This window comes from Arvicanthis niloticus, chromosome 10, assembly GCF_011762505.2.
Source record: "Arvicanthis niloticus isolate mArvNil1 chromosome 10, mArvNil1.pat.X, whole genome shotgun sequence".
Classification (NCBI taxonomy): domain Eukaryota; kingdom Metazoa; phylum Chordata; class Mammalia; order Rodentia; family Muridae; genus Arvicanthis; species Arvicanthis niloticus.
Window position 1 is genome coordinate 45,744,680 of NC_047667.1, and position 25,601 is coordinate 45,770,280.

At 40.2% G+C, this 25,601-nt stretch overlaps 1 protein-coding gene across 2 annotated transcripts in view; it reads right to left on the reverse strand.

Moving 5' to 3' along the window:
- The window catches only part of Pappa2 (pappalysin 2), a 230,508-nt gene that overhangs the window by 143,347 nt on the left and 61,560 nt on the right, over positions 1 to 25,601 (reverse strand). For both annotated transcript variants that reach the window (XM_034513437.2, XM_076941441.1), the window contains exon 3: positions 8,090 to 8,235. In XM_034513437.2, coding sequence (XP_034369328.1) covers positions 8,090 to 8,235 — 146 coding nt within the window. The remainder of the gene's footprint in view (positions 1 to 8,089; positions 8,236 to 25,601) is intronic.

The window sequence follows — 25,601 nt, forward strand, 5'->3', positions numbered from 1 at the left end:
GTTAAGAGTCATCCTGTGCCTCAGTCTCAGACTGGCCTTTGCATCATGTCTTAGTATAATGTAAAGACTTGCTTCACTCCTAACAACCACATTCTTTCTATATTGATGGTCTCCTGGGAATGGTCAGCGCTCAAGAAAAGAGGCTCTGCCTCTCTTTTGCCATAGGCTGTAAAGATAAGTATTGGGACTATGAAGATGGCAGCGGATCCAATAAATAACAGGACTCAGGAGAAACTGAAACAGTAATGTGAATGGATGAGGAAGGTTTTTAAAATACTGACATTTTTGCTTAAGTCTTTGTTATCTTTTTCTGTTGCCAGAGTCTCCTGCATGTCTTACCTCACTAGGATGTAAACAACAGAATTTTGAAAACATGGACTAGAAGATCCTTTCCTGGCTGTCCTGGAACTCACTCTGTAGACCAGGCTGACCTCGAACTCAGAAATCCACCTGCCTCTGCCTCCCAAGTGCTGGGATTAAAGGTATGCACCACCACTGCCCGGCCCTGGGTGTGGATTTCTAAGGGCTGTGCCATCTAAGTCCTGAAGGGACTGTGGATTGGCCAGCAAGACAGGTTAACTGAACATTGTCATCTTTACCTTCATAGTACTAACAATACCCACCACCACATAAGCCTTTAAAAGACTCATAAGTTGAAAGAAAAGAGATAAAAGATGTGCTGTGAATGGGTAGGTGTACATGGATCTGATAAAGTTGATCATCCTGTCCTTTGAGTATCAAAATTTAAGGCAGGTTTATGAAATCAGGTAGCAGATGGATTTTGTATCACTAGAAGTAGATTTCTGAGAAAGTGTCCCAGTCCTATAGAAGAGTGGTTGGATAGAGAGGAAGAGAGGAGGGTAACACAAAGAGACAAAGTGACACATGAGTGTGACGCTGTGATGAGAATGATGGTCATCTCAGGTGGTCAGCATCACCTGGTGACCAAGGGAAAAATAGACCATAGTCTGAAGTAAAAACTTCTAGTTTCTTTGGAAAGTTAGTTATGTCAAATGATGTTTTGCTGAGGCATACAGGTAAAATGGTGTCTTGCAAAAGCAGACACATGAAAGAATGTTTTCCTGAAGCAGACACAGATGAAAGGATGTTTGGATATAGTGAACACGTGAAAGGATGCTTGATGAAGGGGTATAAATATGACCTCACAGACAGCGGGAGATGAGCACTGAACATTGGTTTGCTCTGCCTTACTATTCTTTGCAAATAACATGCATGTACTGGTTTGCCTTACATAGCGTTGTTGAGCTTCAGCAGTGTTGACTCCAAAGAGAAACTTGTCCAAGAACTGCTCGTGGGTTTCCTGCCGGTTGGCGAGCCTTGCAATGTTTTCAGGATGGAACTACAGCTGCTGGTTCATGCCTGATATCTGCCTGCCGAGAGGACTGAACTGTAGCTGCTGAGTCACATTTGATGTTTGCTATGGGACTGAAGTGCTGAGAAAGATGATTGAGTTTGCCTCCGAAGAACTATTGCTTAACAAGTCCACTTCCCCTCCATCCTAATAACTTCTCTCCCACTACCTCTGCTGGGTGGTTGGCTAGAGGAGAGGTTGAACCCTTATTAAAAGTAGGTTGCAAAAAACTTACCCTACAATGCTCTCTCTGTAGTCAGGATGTATGAACCATCCATCATACCAGCTAGATGAAGCCTCAAGTGAAATGAGACTCTACTGAGTACATTTTTACTATTCATTAACATGGGTGCTCAAAAAAGAAATCAAGGTCAATTATGGAGTACATTTATACTAGCTGCATGCTTGCATGTATGCATGGAGAACTGGACTCAAAATAGGACTGTTATGATCAACTTTCAAATGTGGCACAGAATGAATGGAACTCTCTGCACTTAGCAACTGGTGACCATGTGTAGCACAGCTGTTCCCTAGTGGACTTGCAGGAGGAATGCAGATGTGCCCACTTAGAAGGCCTTTCAGCTTTGATTATGAAGAACAAGCTAAAAAAGTAAGGCAGAGCTGTTGTGTGGTCTTGGGAACATTGCAGAGGAAGAAAAGAGAGAGAAGTTGCTAATGAAAAGATGACTCTGAGCTGTGGAAAGCCAAGCTTCCAGAGTGATGCTATGTCCCGAAGTTCCCACCGGTTTTCCGCAGAACCAAACACAAGACTACCAAAATGGCTCATGGTAAAGAGACTGATTCTCAAAGCTATTTCTATTTAAAAAGAAACTTAAGCATTTTGAGTAAAGGGCACTGGTTGAGATTATTTTTAAATGGTTCTGTAAAACTTTTAGGGCTGAATGTTATATGCCTGTAAATCAGGGAGTCCAGAGCTGGTCTGTAAGTGTCTATATAATTATTTCCAGCTACTGGCTACTGTACACTTCCCTCAAAACATATTCTCCACAATGAAGGAAGAAATTTGTAAAAATGTGCCTTAGTATCCAAGGAAAGAGTGCTCTTGGAGAAAGCAGAGGAAGAAATCGGTAAGAGTGGATGGATAGACAGAAGGGAGAGAGAGAAATGAAGGCTGTAAGAACAAAGAACAGAATGAGATCTGCAAAGGGTTATGGACCTGTCCAGAACCAGACAAGAGACTACACATCTCTAAGACTCCTGTTGCTTTCTTGGTTCTGCATCCTGTATTCTTATTAGATGGAAGTCTTTGCTCCAGACAAGACTGAACAGACTCTATATGTTCAAGATGAAGATATCACAGAATCTGATGTCAGTTTTATTTCCCTGCATGCCCTTTCAGTGACACCTGTCCCTGGTTGTCATGCACTGGTTTGCTCTCAAGTACTTCTGCATCATGCAAGAAAAGTAATCTGATGAGTTCAGACTGTGGATGTTATTAGAATGGGATCTGAAAGGTAACAAGCAGCTGGCACCTTGCACTTCACTTGTTAATTAGGCATGTATGCATGTAATGAGTGTCAGTTTTCAGCCAGGCATTGTTTTGGTTTTGTTTTTTACTTTGCTTTGATTTTGAATCAAGAATTCAACAATTGCCAGGATGCATTTTAAAAGAGAAGACCTTTCAAAGTTTTACTTTTAAGATGATTATGTTTTGGGGTTTGTTTTTTGTTTGTTTTGTTTTCTTGGTGGTTGTGGTTGTTTTTTGTTGTTGGGGTTTTTGGGGGGTGGGGGGTTGTGAGTGTATTTTTTAACAGCTGAGTCATCTTTCCAGATATGACACACACATAAGAAAACAAGGAAGGAGGGAAAGAGAAAGAAAGGGAGAGAGGGAGGAGGGAGAAAGGGAGAGAGAGGGAGAGTGAAAGGGAGAGGGAGAGGAAGAGAGAGAAAGACAGAGAGAGAGAGAGAGAGAGAGAGAGAGAGAGAGAGAGAGAGAGAGAGAGAGAGAGAGAGAGATATTAATTTTGGAATACTCAATTCAAAATGGGATGTCTCCATCAAATTTCTACACTCATAGGTCAGTGAACCTTATAGACAAGAAGGCAGAAAAATGTAAGAGCCATGGGGAAAGGAGGTCACCGGGAGAATAGCCCTCTAAACCAACTGAGCAAAGCTCATATGAACTTCTTGAGATGGAAGCAGCATGCACAGGGTCTGCACTAGATCCTTTGTGCATATATTATGACTTTCAGTTTAGTGTTTTTATAGGAATCCTGAATATTTGAATGAGTGTGTCTCTGTTTCTTGTGCCTTTTCTTGGGCTCTTTTCCTTCTGTTGGTTCGTCTTGTCCAACTTCGATGGCAAGGTTTTTGCTTTCTCATATTATATTTTATTTTGTTTTGTCATTATGTCTTAGAAGCCCATTCTTTCCTATTGAAAAACTACATACATATAAGTGCATAAACTCTTAGGAGTCCTTGAATGTCAGGGTTTGAAGTATGAGGTAAAATCTGTCCAGTATGTTTTGTTCTCATTATGTCCCAGAAAAGTCAAGGCCCCTTCCCTGACTCAAAACATTTTTTCCTATAAGTCACAGTGTCTGGGCTCATCTGAAAATCTCTAGTGTTTAAACTCTCAAGAGCTGGGTGCAAGGTACTTGGGTCTCATATACATTGGAGTATGTTGCTGCTCATCATCTCAGGATGATCTGGAGCAGATGTTGGTCAGAGCACTCTGAAGTCTATGTCACAGCAACAGACTCTCCCCTAACAGTGAGAATGCTGTTCATACCTTGCCTCTCAGCAGTGCAAGTATCTATCTGCTAATCACAGGAGACTCTCTTTCCTTTGTGTTCTCACACATGCCTAAGTATGTTTGTCTTTCTCCTAAGCGGAAGCAGATTTGGAGAAACCCCAAACTCAATGCATTCTAAAATGATCTACCTTTCTATCTGCTCCAACTTTTGTTGTAGTTTCTGCCTTGACACACTGACTCACTAAGTCAAAGAGAACTCCCATTTCCTCATCTAGTTCGTTATTTATTTATATATTAATTTATTGAGATTATAATATTATTACAACACTTCTCCCTTCACCCCTCCAAACTCCCATATACCACTCCCTACTCTCCTACAAATTCATGTCCTCTTTTTTCCCTAATTGTTATTGAACACATATACATACATAATCCTAAATATAAATTGTTTACTCTGTATGTTACTATTTATATAATGTATGTTCTCAGGGCTGGCCATTTGGCTCTGGATGACCACTTGGGATGACCTCTTCCACCCCTACGTATCCTTAGATGCTCTAGTTCTCTGTTTAGGGTTGAGGTCTCATGGACTCTCATCCATCCATTTGGTATATCCACTTGTGTCATCCTTGGTCAGCTCAATTTTAAGCAGTCATGTTGATGAGACTTTATAAGAAACTTCTCAGCACTTCAAGATAAAGATAACAAGCAATTCAATTGATAATTTAGTGTGGGGCAGTGGGCTGTGAGAAGCAGCTGGGTGCTTAGTCGATCATAAGCCTGGAACCCCAGACCCTTATTGGACAGCAGGAGTTTGGCTCTGCTCCCAGGCCCTGTTTTTTTTTTTTTTTTTTTTTTCATTTAGCTTCAGCCCTCCACAGCCCCTCCCACAGAGAGGTCTATGGCCATCAGTCATGAGGAACAGGCCTCAGGCCCTATAGAGATTTACATACTAATGAGATGCCTGAAGGCCAGAGGGTGGAGCCAATTAAGCATTCATCCCCAGCCCCTCTCCCCCCTATTTAACTTAGGTCTGCCCTGGGTTTCACTGGGGTGCACATCCAGATCCAACCACCATCTGCCAAGATATTAAAGCCTGAAAAAAACCCATGGACTTTCTCGTATCATTGGGGCCGCGCCATGAGGAACCATGGTGAAGGCCTTTAATGAGCTGTAGCCACAGCCGCTGTGCCTAACTTCCCGCCTGGAGGAACCTTCAGTGTTCCCAGCCACCCTACCTGTAATTTAGCATGTTCAATTAAATAGCAATAATTACTACCCATCTTTATGCACAAGAACTAATACTGGTATAAGGAACCACACTTATTAAAATATATATTCCATATATTTTTTTTTGTTCACTAATAATTAAGCAATGCAAATTTTCTGTCTACCTATGGAAAATAATCCTTTGACATTACAGACTAGAAAGAAAGATTAAGCACTTCATAATTTAGATATGTTATTAGTGCTGTATTGCTTGCTACTAATTAAATTTATGGATTAAATTTTTCCATGTTACTCTAAGAACATGTGCAGAAGACCAGAGGTTTTCATAAATCTTTTGGAGGACACAAAAGGAAAAAGGTAAGTTTGGGGAGCACTGCTGAAGCCATGCAGAGTTTACTCTACTTGTAAGCATGGGCAGACTTTGCCAGATGTCTATTAGGACATTTCTTAGTTTTACATGGTGAGGTATCCTTCTATCTCTGCCAAGAACGCCCTAGACTCTTCTGTCTTTCAGTGCTTACTTCAAGTGTCAGCTGTCTGGGAATACCTCCCATGATGCTTTCAAAGAGTTTGAAACTTTGTCTCCATGGGCATGTCTAGCCCTTTGAATTGCTCTGTGACACACAGCATAAGTATGTGTTACATGTCTATCTCCCACTAGGACTCTGTGTTGTTCTATTCTAGTGTTTGTTCTATTCCTGTATTGCCACAAGACAGATCCACCAATCGCTCTTTGAATGAATGCATGCATGCACACTTGAATGAATGAAGTGTTGTAACTATGGTATTTAGTGACTAATATAGAAGTGCTGGTTTACCATTTAGTCAAATATTCTGTCTTTGAAGCTATAATATTAATTCTGATGTGATTTATTAAAAAGAATTTCTTTTCTCCATTAGTATAGGTGGGACTAGAAAGCCAAAATCATACTCAGTGCTAGAACTGGTGTTGTTAACAAAGCAGAATGAACCTCGGGATTTCTACAGAGTGGAAGCCATGGGTAATCAGAAACTGCATTTGATTTTCCAAACTTTGGGACCAATAAGCTTATGTGTAAATCTCTCAGATCACCTTAAATGTGATGAGCTGTTGCACATTGATACAAACACAATCCAACCTAGCCTCTTGGGAAGGCTGTTTAGAATATCCTCAACGTCTTTCTCTATCATGTCATACCAGCTGTCTGCACTGGTATTCTCTTTGTGAATTACAAGTATGATTGAATAGAAAACAATAAATAGATACACAAGCAATTTCATACGGAATCAGAGCAATGAGCTACTCAACCCAGCTCCTGAGAGCACTCTCATTCTTCAAAGTTTTAAAAACAAACATCCATAGCTGCTTTTGCAATGCAATTTTGAGTCAGATTTTCAGGACATAAATTATAAACATTTCTTGTATCATTACACTGACATGCAATTCCTCCTCTAATTTATTTCCCTGTCTGTCTATCAGTGAGCATTCAAAGCTCACCAACATATGCACAGCTTTCTCCTTATGTGGTCACAGACTGGTTCTTACACCTGTGTGTACATACTTACTCTCTAAGTTTATTACATGTATACAATTATATAAACATTGCCACACTCAAAATATAGAGTCAGCTCATCATTAAAACCTTCCTCCTTGCTTGACATGGTAGCACATGCCTTTAATTCCAGCACTTGAAGTCAGGACAGTCTCTATGAGTTCAAGGACACTCTGGTCTATATAAAGAGTTTCAGGTCAGTGAGGGCTACATAGTGAGACTCAGTCTCAAAACACAACAAAAACAAATAAAATCTTCCTCCCATTATCCTCTCTCTCTCTGCTCTCTGCTCTCTTTTTCTTCAATGCGTGCATATGTGCGTTCATGCGCGTGCGCGCGCTCACACACACACACACACACACACACACATCTGTATTTTTCACCTACCTAGTCCTGTCTCAAGCATCCATGCCTAGCATTATATACACCATGACACTGAAACTTCATGTTTTTAAATAAAGCTAGCTCTTCTGCAATTTTATGTATGTCTATTCTACATTCTAGCTATTCCCCCCATACTCTCTCTTAAATCTCTCATATCCCTATTAGCCCAAACAACTACCTGTTTCTTTCCCAGATTCATGACTATTTTGTGATCCATTTATCTTAACCACGGTTACCTATGTGACCATTGAGTTGTGACTACACATTGGAGCCTGTTTGTGTTACAAGTATGTATACAACTGAAGGCAATAACTCTCCTTTTCCTGAGTCTACCTAACAGTGAAAGATAGGGTCCCTTAACTCTTTCTCCTACACTTTTCTGGCTGTTGGTGAGCCCATTCATATTCAGACCCAGTGCAGTCATCAGTAGTTATTGAAAGTTTATGAATGCAATGTAATTTTTCTTTTTGACTTTCAGTTGATAACACAATCACCAAACCACTACTCAGTAAGTAGCCCAGGCTCTCCTGGAATGTACTCTATAGCCCAGGCAAGCCTTGCAATATGGTCTTTTAGCAACAACATTCTTTGTAGCTAGGAATAAAGGCCCGTACCACCAGGACTGGTCTATATCTAGAATACAGAATCAGTTTAGAGCATTCTGGGTGTTTGATATACCACCTCTTAGTTTTGACTTTGAAACATTTTTATTGACTTACCCAACAGTTGTTCTCAACCTTGAGCTGTTAATTCACTGACTTCATATTTCTCACCTTTTCTTTTTCCCGATCTCACTATCACAAACTCTCCTAAGATGTTTTGTTTTAATCTACCACTGTTCTTTACTTTACTTACCCAGATGACTGAGAGCTTCCTTGTCCCAGGGCCATGTGGCAGAACCTGCAAGGTCTTCCCGAACTGAGCTGGCAAAGTAGACATTGAGGAAGTGAGTACTGTTGAGCTGCAAGACCTCCTTTAGCTCCTTCACACTCATGTATGCCCTGGGGAGCAAGCACAAAGACAGAATGTCACACCATAGGGTGGAGAACAATGGAGCCAGATCTAATTACTATCATGGTATTTCCAGTCACCAAAGCCTTTCAGAAGTGTAAACAGGCAGAGGCATGCCTTTCATGAAGTCTAGGAAAAGGCACCAAAATATATTTGAGATATTTATCCCATTAGGTAAAATCCTTCTGCTTCGAAATACCACTGTATCTGCAGAAAGCCGCCATTTTGTTCTTACTCTCATTTCTACATGTTCACTGGAATCATTTATTCAAGATCAACCTGAGAATTATCCCCTGGATGGTGAAGAAAGCCTTCAGCCTTTCATTTTCTCATACTGCTTGATCCTTATAATGGCAGGAAGTTTAGTTATATGTATGATTCCTCATATGTCTATAGCAACCATTGATTTTTTTTTTTAAAGAAAAGGGTATAAAAGTGGCTAGAAAACAAATTATAAAACATAAATGTTTTAGAAGAGTTTGGCAAGTATAAAACATCATAAAGCTCTTGCAAATGATACTGACACTGTGTATTAATTTTCTTTTTGTATCCCTTAATCTATAAACAGTACTCCTCTATACTCTTATCTCCTTATGATAATAATGTATTATGTAATTGATGTCTGTGCTGGCTAGTTTTTATGTCAACCTGACAAAAGCCACAGTCATCTGAGAGAATGTAACCTCAACTGGGAAAATGTTTCCATAAGATCAAGCTGTAGGCAAGACTGTAGAGCATTTCCTTAGTTACTCATAGATGTGAGAGGGTCCAGCCCACTGTGGGTGGTGCAATCCCTAGGCTGATGCTTCTAGATTCTATAAGAAAGTAGGCTGAGCATTCAGTGAGTACCAAGCCAGTAAGCAGCACTCATTCATGACCACTGTATCAGCTTCTGACTTCATATTCCTGCTTTAAGTTCCTGACCTGACTGCATTTGATGATGAACTATGATATGGGACTATAAGGAAGTTATTTTTGGCCATGATGTTTCATCAATATAAAACAGCAAATCAGTAATAGAAAACCTAACTAAGACACTGCCTTCAAATTACTAAACAATTGTATATACAAACTTAACAGAATTGAAGGCCTATTAATACATGACTCCCAAACATTATAGATTATTGATGGAGTTTTAATTGCCTATCAGGGGTTGAGGGTGGGCCCCTATTGCTGAATGCACCACACACTTAGGGCACATGACTCAGAAGATTTAATCTGGATCTGCCCTGAAAGCCTCTTTTCTGTGGTCTAGTTTCCATGGTTCCAGAAAATACTATGCCAGTTGCCAAGGGAGTGAATCAATTAAGCAGTCCTACCAAGCTGCAACACCCATGAACCATAAAAATTACTAGCATATCAATATATTCATAAAGGTGCAAGAAGTGGCACTTAAATGTCAGTGGTAACCAACAGCTGTGTAATTGGAATTACGGAGGAGAATCATGCCTGATACTGGAAAGTTAGCCTCCTGGGGCTAATACATTCATAGACCTTAGAAAACAATCTACTCCCATCACTTTCTAAATCATCAAGCTTTCTTAAAGCACTCTATCATCCCTTACCAATGAAGCTCCTCTTGACAGCAAATGGAGACCATCACAGACAACCATAACTGATCACAACACAGAGACCAATGAATGGTGGTTCCAAGGTATACATTTACACCACAACTCCTTCATCTATGGCATTGAAGAAGAGGACATTACAGAAAAGAGAGATGGAAAGACCATAAGAATCAGAGGAAAAGGGAGTTTGTCATAATATTGTGTCTCATAGAAATGTCAGAGAAGATACACGCATTAAGTCTTGCCAATATTGCTGCATAAACATGACCATGACTTGACAAGAATGATGCCAATAGACATCCAACATGGACAGGGGTGGGGGGTCAGGGATAGGGATGGGTAGAAGTTCACAAGAACTCAACCATACATATAGAATAACAAGCAACTTAGGAAAGCCAAGAGCAGGAAAAATCATCTTCCCCAGAGAAGAACACACTAATCCAATGCTGAATGTTCACATTTAAAAACATTATACAGAATGGGTATATGGTGAGTATTTATGTAATTTCAGAAGGAGCAACTAAACCAGACCTCAGTAGTCCTTAAACTTACTAAATGCTTCCAACAGTGGTCATGTTGTGCCATCCTCAAAAGAAGAAAAGCTAAAACCAGCTTTTCACAGCTAAAGCCAGGCAGACATAGGTTTCAAATTTCTTTTAGAATTATGTTTCATGGCTTCTATTCTATCATATGAGACATAGGCACTGGACACTCCCAACTTTCATTAAGACAGCATGACCCCTCAATTGCTTGCACTGCTTTCCAACCATGCTGTTTGTGTCATTTATTTAACCCATGCATAGAAAGTGCTGGCATTCTGAACCCAGGAAATGGAAATCCAGAAGGGATAACTTTTGTGTTTCTTGGAACAGAACTAAAATGAGAAAGGAAAGGAAAGAAATAAAAAAGGTCACACTGTAGATCTTAAGATGCTTTGGAGAACAGAGTTTTTAATTGGTAGTTTTATTTACTTGTAATATATTGGAAAAATAGTTCTCTGCCACAAGCAATCATCCAAGCTCCATGAGGTGCTGTTGGATTGATCAGAGGGCTATTCCTTCAGCCACTTTCCTGGAGACACAATGCTTTGGGCTCTTGCCTGGTTTCCCCGCACTTACTCACACTCTCTTTGCTTTTCTTGTTTATTGAAATAATGGCATTATGTTTTTACTGATGTTTGAGGTGATGGTGACATAATGAAAATCTTTCATTGTGGAATTTTTTTCAATAAATAGGGGTGTGAGAGAAGAGAAGAAACTAGAGAAGGAGTGGGATTGGATGGGATTAAAGTCAGCCTGAGAGAAAAACAGGGCACCCAGGATGAAGGTTGAACTCTGTCTCTGTCCCTCTTTTGGGTTTCCAATTAAAACTGAAACATGGTACTTTAACAATTTGCTCTTATTTTTACTTACTCACTTTGCCTAAATTCCCCTGTTCCTGGCATGATTTTCTTGGGCTATCTGTGTGTTACTGGCTTCTCTGTTCCATTTGCCAGTCTTGGCCACCACCCATCTGTCCTCTGCCAACACAGCATTTCTGTTCTTTTCTCCTGAGCACCCTCCAAAGACCTCTCCTCCTCCTCCTCCTCCTCTTTCTCCTCTTCCTCCTCCTCCTCCTCCTCCTCCTCCTCCTCCTCCTCCTCCTCCTCCTCTTCCTCCTCCTCCTTCTTCTCCTCCTCCTCTTTCTCCTCCTCCTCCTCCTCCTCTTTCTCCTCCTCCTCCTCCTCTTTCTCCTCCTCCTCTTCCTCCTCAGCAGCACCAGCACCAGCACCAGCACCAGAGGCTGGCTGTACCCATCTCCCTTTCTTCTTTGCCCACCTCTTTTCCCAGCCATAAATTACTCTTCTAGATGAGCATGTCGGTGTCATGCTAGTAGCAAACTGGGTGTGGTTGCTCAGGTTTCTATGCTCCACTGAAATATAGATACAGGTTAGTAAGTCTTAAGGAGAATAAATTGTAAAAATTTAGAGATATTTATAAATCGCCCTTAGTTGAATTGATACAGAAAACACTTATTTTGCTAGAAAAGACTGTTGTCCACTTCTTTATCTAAAGAAAGAGTACTAACATGTAGAGGTCAGAGTGGCTGCTTCATATGTATGCCAGCATGTCTTCTGTAACATGTATGGCATTTCAGATGTTACTCAGAACTAATAAAGATAAATGTCCTAGCTTGTGGACTAACCAATGTATCTAGGGCTTAGCTCAGATATAAGAATATATCAGTCAATGTAGTTCCTAAATTTAAAGTCCTGAACTTACTACAGAAATGATTTATTAAGAGGTAAATAATGTTGGTGGTCAAGGTAGTCCCAGAGACTTCAAAAACATTTTAGCGTATGGCTGTTGTCTTTAGTCACCTCCCAAAGGTTGAACATAAAACACCATGTATGCAAACACAGGACCCAGAAGTTCCAAGCTGGATCTGACATAAAAGCTTCCTTCTTGAGGACTACCTTTCCAGTACTAAAAAGTGCCAAGCAAACTTCAAAGAAAGGAAAGAAAAAGCAGTTATATGCTTATGAACATCAAGGACCAGCATCTCAAGATATCCCTAAGGGTACAACAGTGGCATGAGAACCTTGGTGATAACCAACAGCTCTTCAATTGAACATAAGGCTCACTCAACAAGAGAAAATCATGCCCTGGGGCTAGTGGAGGCAAGGATCTTGGAGGAAAACCTACACCCAGCATTTTACTAAACCAGCACAATTCCTAACTACATTTTAAATATTTATCCTTACACCCACAGATAAATATAGGTCTCACCTCTCATCAAAGAATCTTCTTTTTGTGACAGATGGAGACCATTACAGAAAACCACAAACAACTAAAATGGAGAGAAAAAATGATCATGTTGTGCCCAGCCCACAGCTCCTGCACTTAAGGCTCAGGGATCAGAACAGAAGAGGGGGCTAAAAGATTGTAAGTTCCAGAGTAACAGGAAATGCATCATGAGATTGTGTCTTCTAGAAATGTCAAAAGAAGCAACACCCATAAAATTTCATCTATATGGCTACCCCAATAAAACCCAAACAAGCATGACACCAATACACACGCTAACATGGAAGGAGGAAATCTCACGGGGCCCCAAGCCTAGACAGAGGAATATAGGCATCTAAAGAGTGCTGGAAGCAGGAGAAATAGTCTTTCTCAGGGAAGTTCCCTCCTCACTCTCACTGGTTCCCAATATCAAATGGTCAGCTCTGAAATCATATACTTACAAGTGATATTATACATATACATATATATGGAATATTATATATGGAATATTATATATAAGGAATATATATGTATATATATGTGGAATATATATATATATATTTAATCATACATACATATGATTAATTAAAAAGAGTAGCCATGAATTTGAGAAAGAGAAAGGAGGATACATGGGACACTTAGGAAGGAGGGAAAGGAAGGGGGAAAGTTATACAATTACATTTTAATTTAAAAAGTAAAGCATTTTTTTAAAAGATATAAAGGTATTTAATATTTGAAAGATGGTGAAATGACAAAAGTAATTGAGAGAAAACACACAAGTTTCATGAACCAATCTGGTGTGAATTAAAAATGATGAGCTACATTTACTTGTTCAGTTTCTACCCAAATCCACTTTTACTTACATTTTCCAATCTCTACATAAAGATATCTTGCATATGAGGAAGGACATGCCAGTAATCTCAGCGCTTGAGAGGCAGAAGCAAGAGAATCTTAAGTCTGAAGCATTTCTAAGCTACAAACAGCATCAGAAACTGGGATATTGAGAAGCAAGACATGAAGATATGACAGACAACCATTCACCCTGGAACCACAGTCTCTCTTCCTATAGTCTCTGTAAATCTCTCTGGAGGAGGTGCACTGTACATAGTTAAGATAATCCTCATGCCAAAATAAAACTCAAATGTCCTCAAGGACTCTCACACTATTCTTTTGATGGAGAACTTGTAAAAATTTGGGATTTGGGGATATAGATGAGTCTAAAACTTTCTCCTCCTGGAACACATAGACCCTCAAATTATCAACAAATCACCACAATTTCAATGGGTTCTCTCTCCTGTCAAGTTCCTCCTGTTCTTAGATGGTCATCATGTCAACCACTTTATTCTCTCTTTCATTCATGACACCATCTCCTCCTACTCCACAATCTCCACCATCTCCACAACCACAAAGAATGTCAGAATCTGTCTTCCTCTTCATCTCGTCTCCTCTCCATGTTAGGAATGTTAGTGTTTGTGTGCATTATCCACTGAGAACAAGGTATAACTCTTGTCTTCCTCGTGCCTCATGGCATGTACTCCATTCTCCTTTGGCTATCATTCTCATTACCCCCCTTTTCTTGGACTAGCTTTTTAAAAAATGCTGTTCTTATATAGATTATTCACTTGATACTTTCATTTGTTTATAAGCGTCCCCTCTCTAGGATTATTTATAATCTTCAATATTCCTCTTTGTGTCAGTATACTCAATCTTTTATTCTTTGAATTCTTAGTAGCTGAGCATGCCTCTTTGATAATAGAGCAGAGACCACTCATCATGAATTCCATCACACCCACACCCACACTTAAACATATTTCCTTCTTCACTTCTTTCTATCCATTCATTTGGTCACACAGGATGAGGTTTTCTGAGTGAGTAAACTATAACTAACACCCTTTCCTTCTTCTTTTCCAATTCAAATTCCCTAAGAAAATTATTTATTCATCTTCCATTTACCCATGTACCCCTAATCCAATTATAATTGGGCTCTCATTTATATCACATCATCAGAACTGCTTTTATTAATGTTGTCAATGACATTTTCCTTTTCTCCCCACAACACTGAAAGCAAACCCAGCCACTGTGGTGTTGGAACCCTGTGTTGCATTTTGTATTTATTAGTTACTTGGTTTGCTTTAAACTCACTACTTCCTTTACTGGATAACTATACTGTTTTCTGTTTTCTGAGACCAACTTTTCCCTACCTCCATGGTGGGTTCCACTTCCTCTTGCCGCTTCTCACCCTTCCCAGTTATTCTACCCATACCTTACTCACTCTCCATATTATCCCTGGGAAATTTTTACTCTTAAGCTCCCAAACATCATCAGTACCTGAATAATTCTCACATTATCTGTATATCTAGTCTTAGACTCCCCCCTCCAAAGCTATAACAGTGTATCCCTCTCACAGGCGCCTAAACTTAGTTTACCCACAGACATCTTAGAAGTAACATACTAATGTGGAAAGCATCCCTTTAAGAGTGCAAAAGAAATAGAGAAATGTGTCTAAAATCATGGTGCATCTAGCAAATCTATGGATGTTTCTTCTGTGTGTAGATTTGCCAGAAGATTGGGGTTTGGTTATATATAGAAGACACAGGAAGTCTGGTTTAAGAGGGTCTCCAAATGCCCATCCTGTTCTCATATCAGACAGTTTGCAGAAGGGAGAGCATAGGTGAGAGGGGTTTGTCATGTCCTGGTACAGAGACAATCAAAGTTAAAAAAAAAAAAAAAAAAAAAAAACCAAAAAACAAAACATACTCAAAAACAATCACAACCAACATTGGGTAGATCCCTGGGAGGATTGACCACTCCATAAAACAAGAATCTCCACCCATGTGCCATATAAGTGCTGGGAAAGAGTCTTCTTTCTTCCCACATCAGAAGCCATTAAAAACAAACAAACTAAAACAAAAAAGCAAAGCAAAACAAAACAAAACAAAAAACAACAAAAACAAAAGTGAAAAACTCTTGAGTTAGAACCACACCGTAGAAACCTTTGAACCACAGACCCAAGTAAGATTCACCAGCTCCCAGAAGAGGGATAAGCAGGGACGAGAGTTTATAGGATATAAACAGAATAAGAAAGCTACTGACATCCCTTTCCAATACCTAGAAGTGAAAGTCACTCTTCTTGTAATGTTCACTCCTCAGCCGATGCACCACACCCTGTGGTTTTAGGGCAAACCCCCCACACACACACACACAAGACACAACATTTCTGTTCCCCTTGGAGAACAATATGAACCCACATACACAAGTGACCACACAGGTAGCATGCACCTGTGCACATGTAGCTGACTATACAGATAGCCTGTACCTGCTCATACATGCAAGGTTGCTATGGGGAGATGGTCTGAATTTTCACACCTACACAAGTGGCCAAATGGAGACATCTCTGCATACCTCATTATGTATTTGAGAACTTGGCCTCCAGCTGCTGGCGCTAATTTGGAAAGTTATAGAACCTTTAGGGGGTGCAGTCTTATAAGGATTTTATCACTGGGGACAGGAATTCAAGTTTTATAGCTCAGCCCCACTTCCTGTTCACTTGCTGCTCCCACATTACTGAGACATTATGACTGACTGGCCCCTGCTCTTGTTACCATACCTTTCCATACAAACTGTGAATAAAAGTAAGCTCATTCTTTCTTAATTTGCTTCTTGTTGAGTGTTGGTCACGCTGATGAGAAAAGTAACTACTAGAACACCTGAGAAACCTCATGGGGACATTCTGGTCCTGTACACACATGAGAGACTGCCATACAGATTTCCCCTATACCTACACAAGTAATCACATAGCTATAGCTACACTTGTGTACACCTGAGTGACCTCATAGAGAAATTCTGCACTTGTGAACATGCAAAAGACTGCACAGAGACAGGCTAATTTTTTCTATACACATTTGAATGACATTAGAAACGATCAGAACTTATGTATACATGAGTGATTACATAAAGACAGTCTGTGCCAATGCACATGTGAGTGACTACAAAGTCTTCAGCCTTATACACAGAGGACCTGCATAGAAACATCAGTCTTTACCTACATACTAAGACATTCATGTACCTATATACATGTAACTACACAAAGACAGTCTATGCCTATGAACACTGGAGTGACATCATAGGGAGAGTCTGTTGCTGTGCACATAAGAGTGACTTCACCAGCAACCACTTAGGGACAGTCTGCCTCGGGCATATGCTAGTGACCTCATAGAGACAGTCTGTGAGTGCAGTGACATGCAAGTGACATCGTAGACAATCTGCATTCTCACACTTGCTAGTGACCTCACAGATGTAGTCTGCACTAGCATACTGAACAAGCAGCTCTCAAAGTATAAAGCAAAATTGTCAATAAACCTAAAACTACTCGACATATTTACACAGCAGGGAAAGAAAAATTAAAACAATATTGAGGGCTAGGAGGTTGCTCAGTCATTAAAGAACTTGCCTCAAAATCATTGGGACCTAAGTTCAACCTCTGGAACCCATGTAAGATGAAGTTGGTATAGCAGTGTGTGTGTTTATTCAGTAGACAGAGACAGGTGGATTCCTGACCAGCCAGTCATACCTATATAAGAATATGCTCTTCCCAGAAGCCAGAGATGCCAAATATAAAGTTCAGCACCAAATATGACATACCTCCCTTCCAGTTGTTGGCCAGAGTGTCCCAAAGACCCTCAAAGCAATATAGGTCATTATGACTTGTCACAATAACTTGCTGGTAAAATCTATTGTAAAGACATCACACTCTATAGTCTTGGTCACACTCCCTCCCCACCTTCATAAGCCAGCAGAACATCAAAGAGGAGTGGACAGAAGTACTGGAAGAGCCAGAGATCAGGAAGGGCCAGGGTAAGACAGTGTCTTCTGACAGGAGCAATGCAAGCATAAACTCACGGCAGCTGTGGTTGCCTGTATAAGACCTGTATAAGATCAACTCAGTCAACAGTCTAGCATGAAGAAAGGAGAGTCCTGAGGCCACAGCCCTAGTGAGAAACCATTTGTTGGCAGCTGATGAATACTAGGAGAGAGAGGGAGGGAGTGAGAGAGAGAGAGAGAGAGAGAGAGAGAGAGAGAGAGAGAGAGAAACAGAGACAGAGAGAGATAGACAGACAGATACAGAGACACAGACAGAAAAACAGAGAGACATACAGACACAAGACACAAAGAGATAGAGACAGACAGAAACAGAGAGACAGAGAGGGAGAGAGTAAAGGAGAGAGAGGAGAGGGAGAGACAGAGACAGAGATTCAGGTTTTTTTTTTTTTTTTGAAATGTATTCCCTGGTAGTTCTCCATGCTCAAGTGGGTGCCCCCCCACATCCATGCCTTTCACAGATAGCAGGAAAAGGACTCAGTATGTTATGAAGGGAAAAAAGCATAAATTTAGGGGTTAGGAGGTTGGGAGGTTGAGGTGGATCTAGGAGAAGCTGGAGGGAAGAATGAAAGGTAAAATCTGATCAAAATATATTTTATGCATCTATGAAACTGTTAAAAAATTAAAATTTTAATAAATAAAATAGTATGATAACTTAATTGTCTGTTTTTCTCCCTAAATAAACAGAACTATCCAATGGAATGATTATATTACTGTAATGGAAGAAACTGAATGTATTACAATAGCCAAGGCTTGTAACAATAGATGTGATTTTAAGTACAGTACATTTCTAAAGAGGAGAAATGACTCCAGAGCCTAGGACTCTCCAGGAGAAAATAGCTCCTTACAAATGGAAGGGTAAATCTCAAAAATCAGTTTAATCTTAGGTCATCCAAGCCAGAGAGGAGATTAAAATATCACAAGAAAAAAAAAAAAAGCCAAGTGTTACAAGGAAACTCCTGAACTAAATTTTATAAGAATGAATATAGACCTTGGAAAGGAATATCTCATAAAACTATAAAAAATAAGATAAAAATTAAAGCCAGTAACTAGTATAAACATGAAGAAATGTAGAGTGATAAATTGCAAATATATATATATATATATATATATATATATATATATATATATATATATAGAGAGAGAGAGAGAGAGAGAGAGAGAGAGAGAAAGCAAAAACATGAAGGAAAATCCTGAACTTGTAAAAGTATGTTTTGTTACTAACATGAATAATCACTAAAGTACATTCAACAATCCATTAATCTGGCATCTATTGGTTTGCTTCTATCAGTAACAATAATAACAATTGATTCAGTTTTGACTCTATGCAAGATGCTTCCTACATATTTTCTCTTGTAAAGTTCACAATAACCTTATGAGATTTGCATAATTATTTCACTTTACAGATAAGAAGCAATGGTGTAAACAAATCACTAAACTTCACAGGAATTGGCACCATACTACATATGCGCACACAGTTACATGAAGGAACGGAGGGTGAAGTAAAGTGCTTGAGGAGTGAAACATTATAAGAAATATTAGGAGGTGGTACATGTTACGAATCAGCTGTGCTTGTCTCTTCAATTTCCCAGCGCGTCCTACCGATATGTAGAGCCTAAGTGATACATTTTATTGTGCTTTTCTCCTTTTCTTTCCAGTAGTGATATCACTGTGGAGTACATTCTATCAATCAGTCTTCCTGTTGTTAGAGCTGGAAGGGAAGCAGAAGAAGACCTTGCCTTGCCTGTTTGCACTCTCTCTGCCTGTAAATACTCAGGACAACAGCACTCTGGCATCTTCTACCTATGTCACCTGAGATGCCAGCTTTAAGATAAACACACTTTATTGCTTGGATCTAGCAGACATAGCATGACTTGGTGATGTCATGAGTAGTTTCCTGAGTTGTTGACAGCAGCTGAAGAATGTTTTCCTGGAACAAGGAGCTAAAACAGATATTCAAAGTGTCCTTCCTCCCTCTTTCTCTGTGTCACGAGCAGCAGTTTTGTACATAGTAGACCAAAGCACAGTGATCCTGAAGCACTGATATTCCCAATGCCAACCTTAAGTCCAGCACCCCATGCATTTCAATAATGCCCCAAGTGACTCAATTTATATATATATATATATAATTTCTTTTTTGTTTTGCTTTTTGTTTTATTTTAAATTATTTATTTTTATTATTAATTTTATTTTTTATTTTATTTTATTTTATTTATTTTATTTATATTTCAGATGCCATCCCCTTTCCCCATTTCCCCGTCCTAGAAAACCCTATCCCATACCCCCTTCTCCTTTTTGCTTTTATACAATTTTTTTTTAATGTTAACCAGTGGTATCAACATACCTATGCTTATCAGGAAAGCAAACCTGCAATTTTTCTTTCATTTCTTCAGTGTTCTGGTTATTTTGTTAGATTCCCTGAAGTAAGCAGGTTCCTTAAGGGATATTAGATCTTAGTTCAAAAAGACATTGTGCTGCCTAATGTCAATTTGACACAAATGTGAGTCCCTTTAGAAGAGGGAATCTGAACTGAGAGGATACCCCTCCCCCATGCCATATTGCCCTGTAGGAAAGCCTACAGGTCAATATATTTTCTTAATTTATTATTAATATGTGAGGGCCCAGCTCACTGTGGGCAGTGCTACCACTGGAATGGTAGTCTTGGGTGCTACAAAAAATCAGGCTGAACAAGTCATAGAAAGCAGCATGCCCTCTCTCCTCCAGCAGAGCAAGATGCCCAAAGGAAAGAAGGCCAAGGGGAAGAAGGTGGCCCTGGCCCCCGCTGTCGTCAAGAAACAGGAGGCCAACAAAAAGGTGGTCAATCCATTGTTCGAGAAAAGGCCCAAGAACTTCGGCATTGGGCAGGACATCCAGCCCAAAAGAGATCTAACACGCTTCGTTAAGTGGCCCCAATACATCAGGCTGCGGCGGCAAAGAGCCATCCTCTATAAGCGGCTCAAAGTACCTCCTGCCATTAACCAGTTCCCCCAGGCCCTGGACAGGCAAACAGCTACTCAGCTGCTTAAGCTTGCCCACAAGTACAGGCCAGAGACAAAGCAAGAGAAGAAGCAAAGGCTACTGGCCCGTGCTGAGAAGAAGGCTGCTGGCAAAGGGGACGTCCCAACTAAGAGACCACCTGTCCTCCGAGCAGGAGTCAGTACAGTCACCATCTTGGTGGAGAACAAGACGGCTCAGCTGGTGGTGTTTGCCCATGATGTAGACCCCATTGAGCTGGTGGTTTTCCTGCCTGCCCTGTGTCGAAAGATGGGGTTGCCTTACTGCATCATCAAGGGAAAGGCCAGGCTGGGGCTTCCTGGTCCACAGGAAGACATGCACCACTGTTGCCTTTACACAGGTTAACTCGGAAGACAAGGGTGCTCTGGCTAAGCTGGTGGAAGAGATTAGGACCAATTATAATGACAGATATGACGAGATCTGCCACCACTGGGGATGCAATGTCCTGGGTCCTAAGTCTGTGGCTCGCATTGCCAAGCTGGAAACGGCAAAGGCTAAAGAACTCGCCACTAAACTGGGTTAAAAATGTACACTTGGGTTTTCTGTACATAAATATAATTACAAAATTATCTTCCAAAAAAGAAAGAAAGAAAGAAAGAAAGAAAGAAAGAAAGAAAGAAAGAAGAAAGAAAGAAAGAAAGAAAGAAAGAAAGCAGCATGCCAGCTTGGCTTCTGCTTCAGTTCCTGCCTATAGGTTCCTCTTGCCCTGGCTTCCTGGACTATGACATTGAAGTATTAACAAAATAAATATTTTCTGTCCCAAGCTGCTTTGAGTTACCATAGTTTGTCACAGCCATAGAAGCTCTAAGACAGCATTTGAGAAATATCTTATGAGATCTGTATAAAATGCAAAAAAAAATGTGAATAATTATAGATTTGCAACTGCTTGTCCCAGATATTGGGACTACTCTATGAGGGAACAGTTTTTTCCCCCCCAGAGAACAAAACCACTAGATGCTGTCTTAGAAGCCAGGAATAGTTCTCACTCAACAATAACTATGATGTCATGATTTGGGAGTGGACTTCCTAGATGCCAGATTGGGAAAAAAATAGTTTTCTCTATAGTCTTTTCATAAATTACCCAGTCCTGGGCATTTTGTTATAACAGCACAAACAGACTAATATGATCTTCAGCAGATTATTTGTTCAATGTAATCACACTTAAATAAAAGTACAAATACATTCTAATGAAGATAATGGATTTCTAGAAGGAACTGAAATGAATATTAGATTTGAAGTAATACGTTTTGCACATTTATGTATTTTATTTTTTAAGTTTGGGCAGTTGAAATGGCTTGTCAGTACTAGTTGACAATATTAATATTAAAAATGATCTCAAAATGGAAAATAAAGCAGAGACGGCCCTATTCTTACCTCCACCCCAGTTCACAGATCTTGTCCAGCTGTGAAGTATCCTCAGAATTACAGGGTTCTGTTACATTTCAAAATGCTTGAGATTTCAACGTATCAGGTAGGACCTGATTCCTCTGGTAAACAGCAAGAAATAAATAAGTATATGCAATAACTCCATGCAAAGACGCCTCTCATCTCTGTCTTTGACAGCTGTCTGTGTGGTGACTAAAGGCAAAAGCATTCTACTCTGATAAACTCTTTGGGTCTGGGTAGTGCAATCCCACAAGATTTATGCTGGGTTTAAAAATAGGAAGCTTTCCCCAGGTGGAACCATTCTTGTGTGTAACTGGAGTAGACACAATGCACTCCAGCTAATGATAGAAACCCATGCAGCTACTTAGTTATCTAATCATTCTCCGTGTTAGTTCTTTCTCCTTGTGAAGCTCTTTCTTCCATGTAGAACATCTTAAAACCGTTCCTTCAAATCCCATTTTCTGACAAAACATTCTTCTGTAAATATATCACATACACTCTTGCATGTAGACACATGTATGCTGCCTCAAAGCCGGGTCCTTTTTCCAATATACTTATGTCAAATTAGACTTTCAGCTTCCAGGTTTACTGAAACAGCAGAAACAAATGTGCTCCATAAGAAAACCAATAATCAGAAGTCATTTACACATTAACTTTAGAAATTAGTTCACACACTTATTAATTCAGAAGGAATTTATAGAACAATTCTTAAGTATTAAGCCTTATGCTCACCAGCAGGATTCACTACTGAACAAGCCCAGCCATCATATCTACCTTCATAGAACTTGGAACCTAATAGCAAAGCCACCAAGGAACAGAGCTCAGCAGGGGCTTGGGTAGGAAAAATAACCAGTGCTGTGGGAGATCAAGAACAAACAGGCTTACCTAAGTAGGATTTGGGAAGTTAGCAGTGTCTTCCTAGAATTGGCATCTACATGGAAACCTAGCCAATGAAAAGGAGTGTCTCAGAGTAGGGAGAGCCAAAGGAAGAAGAGGTGGCCATTGTATAAAGACCTGGGGAATAGAAAGAAATGTGCTGATAAGAGTTGTGGGGAATTGGAAAGACTGGTGCTGGAATGGTCAACAGCACTCAAGTCCTGGAGTCTTGCTCATCATGTTCAGACATTGACTTCTTTTTACAAGAAGAAGGAACAGTATTGAAGTTGCCTTTTAGAGAGACCACCCTTGAGAAAAATGTGGAGAAGGAGGTCAACGATGCAACCCACAAAGCAAGGTAGATGGCTCAAAGGGCGTGGTTGGCTTTGAGGTGTATTCCTCAACAGAACCAAGAGAAGCTGGTGACTGATTAGATGGGGCGGGGTGAGAAAGGGAGATTCAGAATGATCCCTTGAGATGGATGTGGTGGTGCCACATGCCTGTACTAAGGGAAGCTATGTCAGGAACATCCAAGCTCACAACCAGCCCGACTACAGGGTGAGACTTATATTTAAAAAATGGCTTTCCAAGTTTACATTTGAATAACTATGTCTCACAGAAAGAAGCTCCAAATTTAGTGAGAATTTATGGACCCTGTGATATCCAATTAAACATCTGTATTAGAGAAGTAGATAAATGGTCCTGCATGTCTAAACTATCCATGACATTCGAGAACATCAAAAACTAAATTACAAAGAAAGGTCTGGGGCTAGGGAGCTTAGTGGTTAAGAGCTTAGTGGTTAAGAGCACTGATTGCTTTTCTAGAGGTCCTGAGTTCAATTCCCAGCAACCATGTGGTAGCTCAAAACCATCTGTAATGGTATTCAACACCTTTTTCTGGTATGTCTGAAGAGAGTGAAAGTGTACTCACATTCATAAAATAATAAATATTAAAAGAAAAGAAGGGTCTGAAATGAATGAATGAGCCATGATTGCCTTCCTGGTAGATAGACACTCAGTATAGCACATGTTTAGGGAAATGGGAGATACGGTGATAGAGAGAAAAATCAATTTCAAAACAAAGCCTCTGAATTATTCAATCTGAAACTCTAAAAAGAAACAATGTTAATTTTTCTTTGCTTAAAGAAGACCATGTTTAGCTTTGATTTACAATTTATGGGATATGAAGGAAGAAATCTTTTCAAAAACGTAAAAGTTCCCAGCCTGGCTGAAAGAAAGATATACAGAATGAGTAGAGACGACACGAGGTAATTGCTATAGAGCAGTGAATTTTCAAAAGTAAGAAGAAATGGAGTTGGCAGAGATGCCTGAGGCTGAGCGAAGAGGAGGCAGGAAGACATCCAGCGGTGCTGGCTTCCTCAGCGAAGAGGGAGAAGATCATTCCAAATGTTCCTGGCAGTTGAAATAAAAGAACAGAAATGTGTCTATCAGGAGTAGAAATAAGGAGAAGGTCCTTTGACAAAAGTAATTTCAATACAACAGATGAGACAAAAACCAGACTACAGTAGTGCTGGGGTGGGAGTGAGGGGCATGCTGGAGGAAGTAGCTGGCACAGACGAGAGATCATGAAGGGAAAGATACTGAGTAGGAGAGGCAGAGATAAACCCGGATGGAGAGGAGAATGGAAAGTTACTATCCTGGACTTGGGCATTACGACGTTGCTTAGAGAGAAAGAAGCCAGAGAACCTGAGGATTAAGAATGACAAAAGAACAGAGATGACTAAAAAGATGTGACACAGAGGCCAACAGGTGAGATCCACCTTACCCAGATGAGGGATGTCGGTGCACAACACACCTACAGTCCCCTATCCCCAGCTTCTCTGAGCGCCAATTGCTAACAGCTGACTTTCTTTGGAAAAAATCCCTGAGCCAAGTAGCAACTGGATCACAGGAGATGTTTGCCCCCTCCCAGAAGCAGCTTGTAGTCAATGACTCACTAAAAGAAAGGTACAAAGAGCCAAAAAGCCTATGTCTTTGCCCCAAACATAGGCTAAATCCATAATGCAATTCATGCTTCTGAGTTTCCTGAGATTGGCGAGGTTAGACTCCAAGTGAAATTGCATCCTTGCTTGGGCCCTCTGCCATAGCTTATCCTGTTCCCTTCACTGCTATGTGGTAAAAAAAAAAAGAGAGAACTCTTCAGTAAATCATATGAGCCCAAAGCCCTGACTCAGGCTTCACATGTTGGACACAGAAGAACACGTGTCATGCCCATGCACTAGAGGAGGAGGGAGAATGGAGATGGTTTTGAGAGCTGATGACATTACAGAAGAAATACGCCTCTGGTTTATGTGTACCCATCATGGTTTGGGTGAGGGATCTTCTGTGAATGAAGAGTGAAGTTAGAGGTATAGAGACGTTAGTTTTTAAAAGTATAAAACAGCGTTAAAAGAGAACAAACTAGAGGCAGTATCCTGCAGGGGATACAGGAGGGTTAACTGGCTAAGATCACAAGGGATTTATAAACGAATGGCCCCATGCCCTCATTTCCATTCATAATTTCTGCTTAAAAGTACCTGAGAACTCATGCCATTACTTGCTGTACCATGATGAGGCACTCAACACCACTAAGACCTGTTATTATTTACATTTGAAATATCCTTCATGGGCTCGTGTGTTGAGCACTAAGCCCCCAGGTTTTGAAACTCTTGGGAATCTGTAGGAGATGGGTCTGGCTGGAAAAAGCATGCTGCTAAAGGAAAGCCTTTGAAGGTTATGCCAGTCTTTGGTTCTACCTTGCTCTCTGTCTGCTTCCTAGATCATATGAACAGCCACTGCCTTGTGCTCCTGTAGACAGGGATAGAGCTGTTATCACTGCTACACCTTCTTCACCACAATGATCTGAAATCT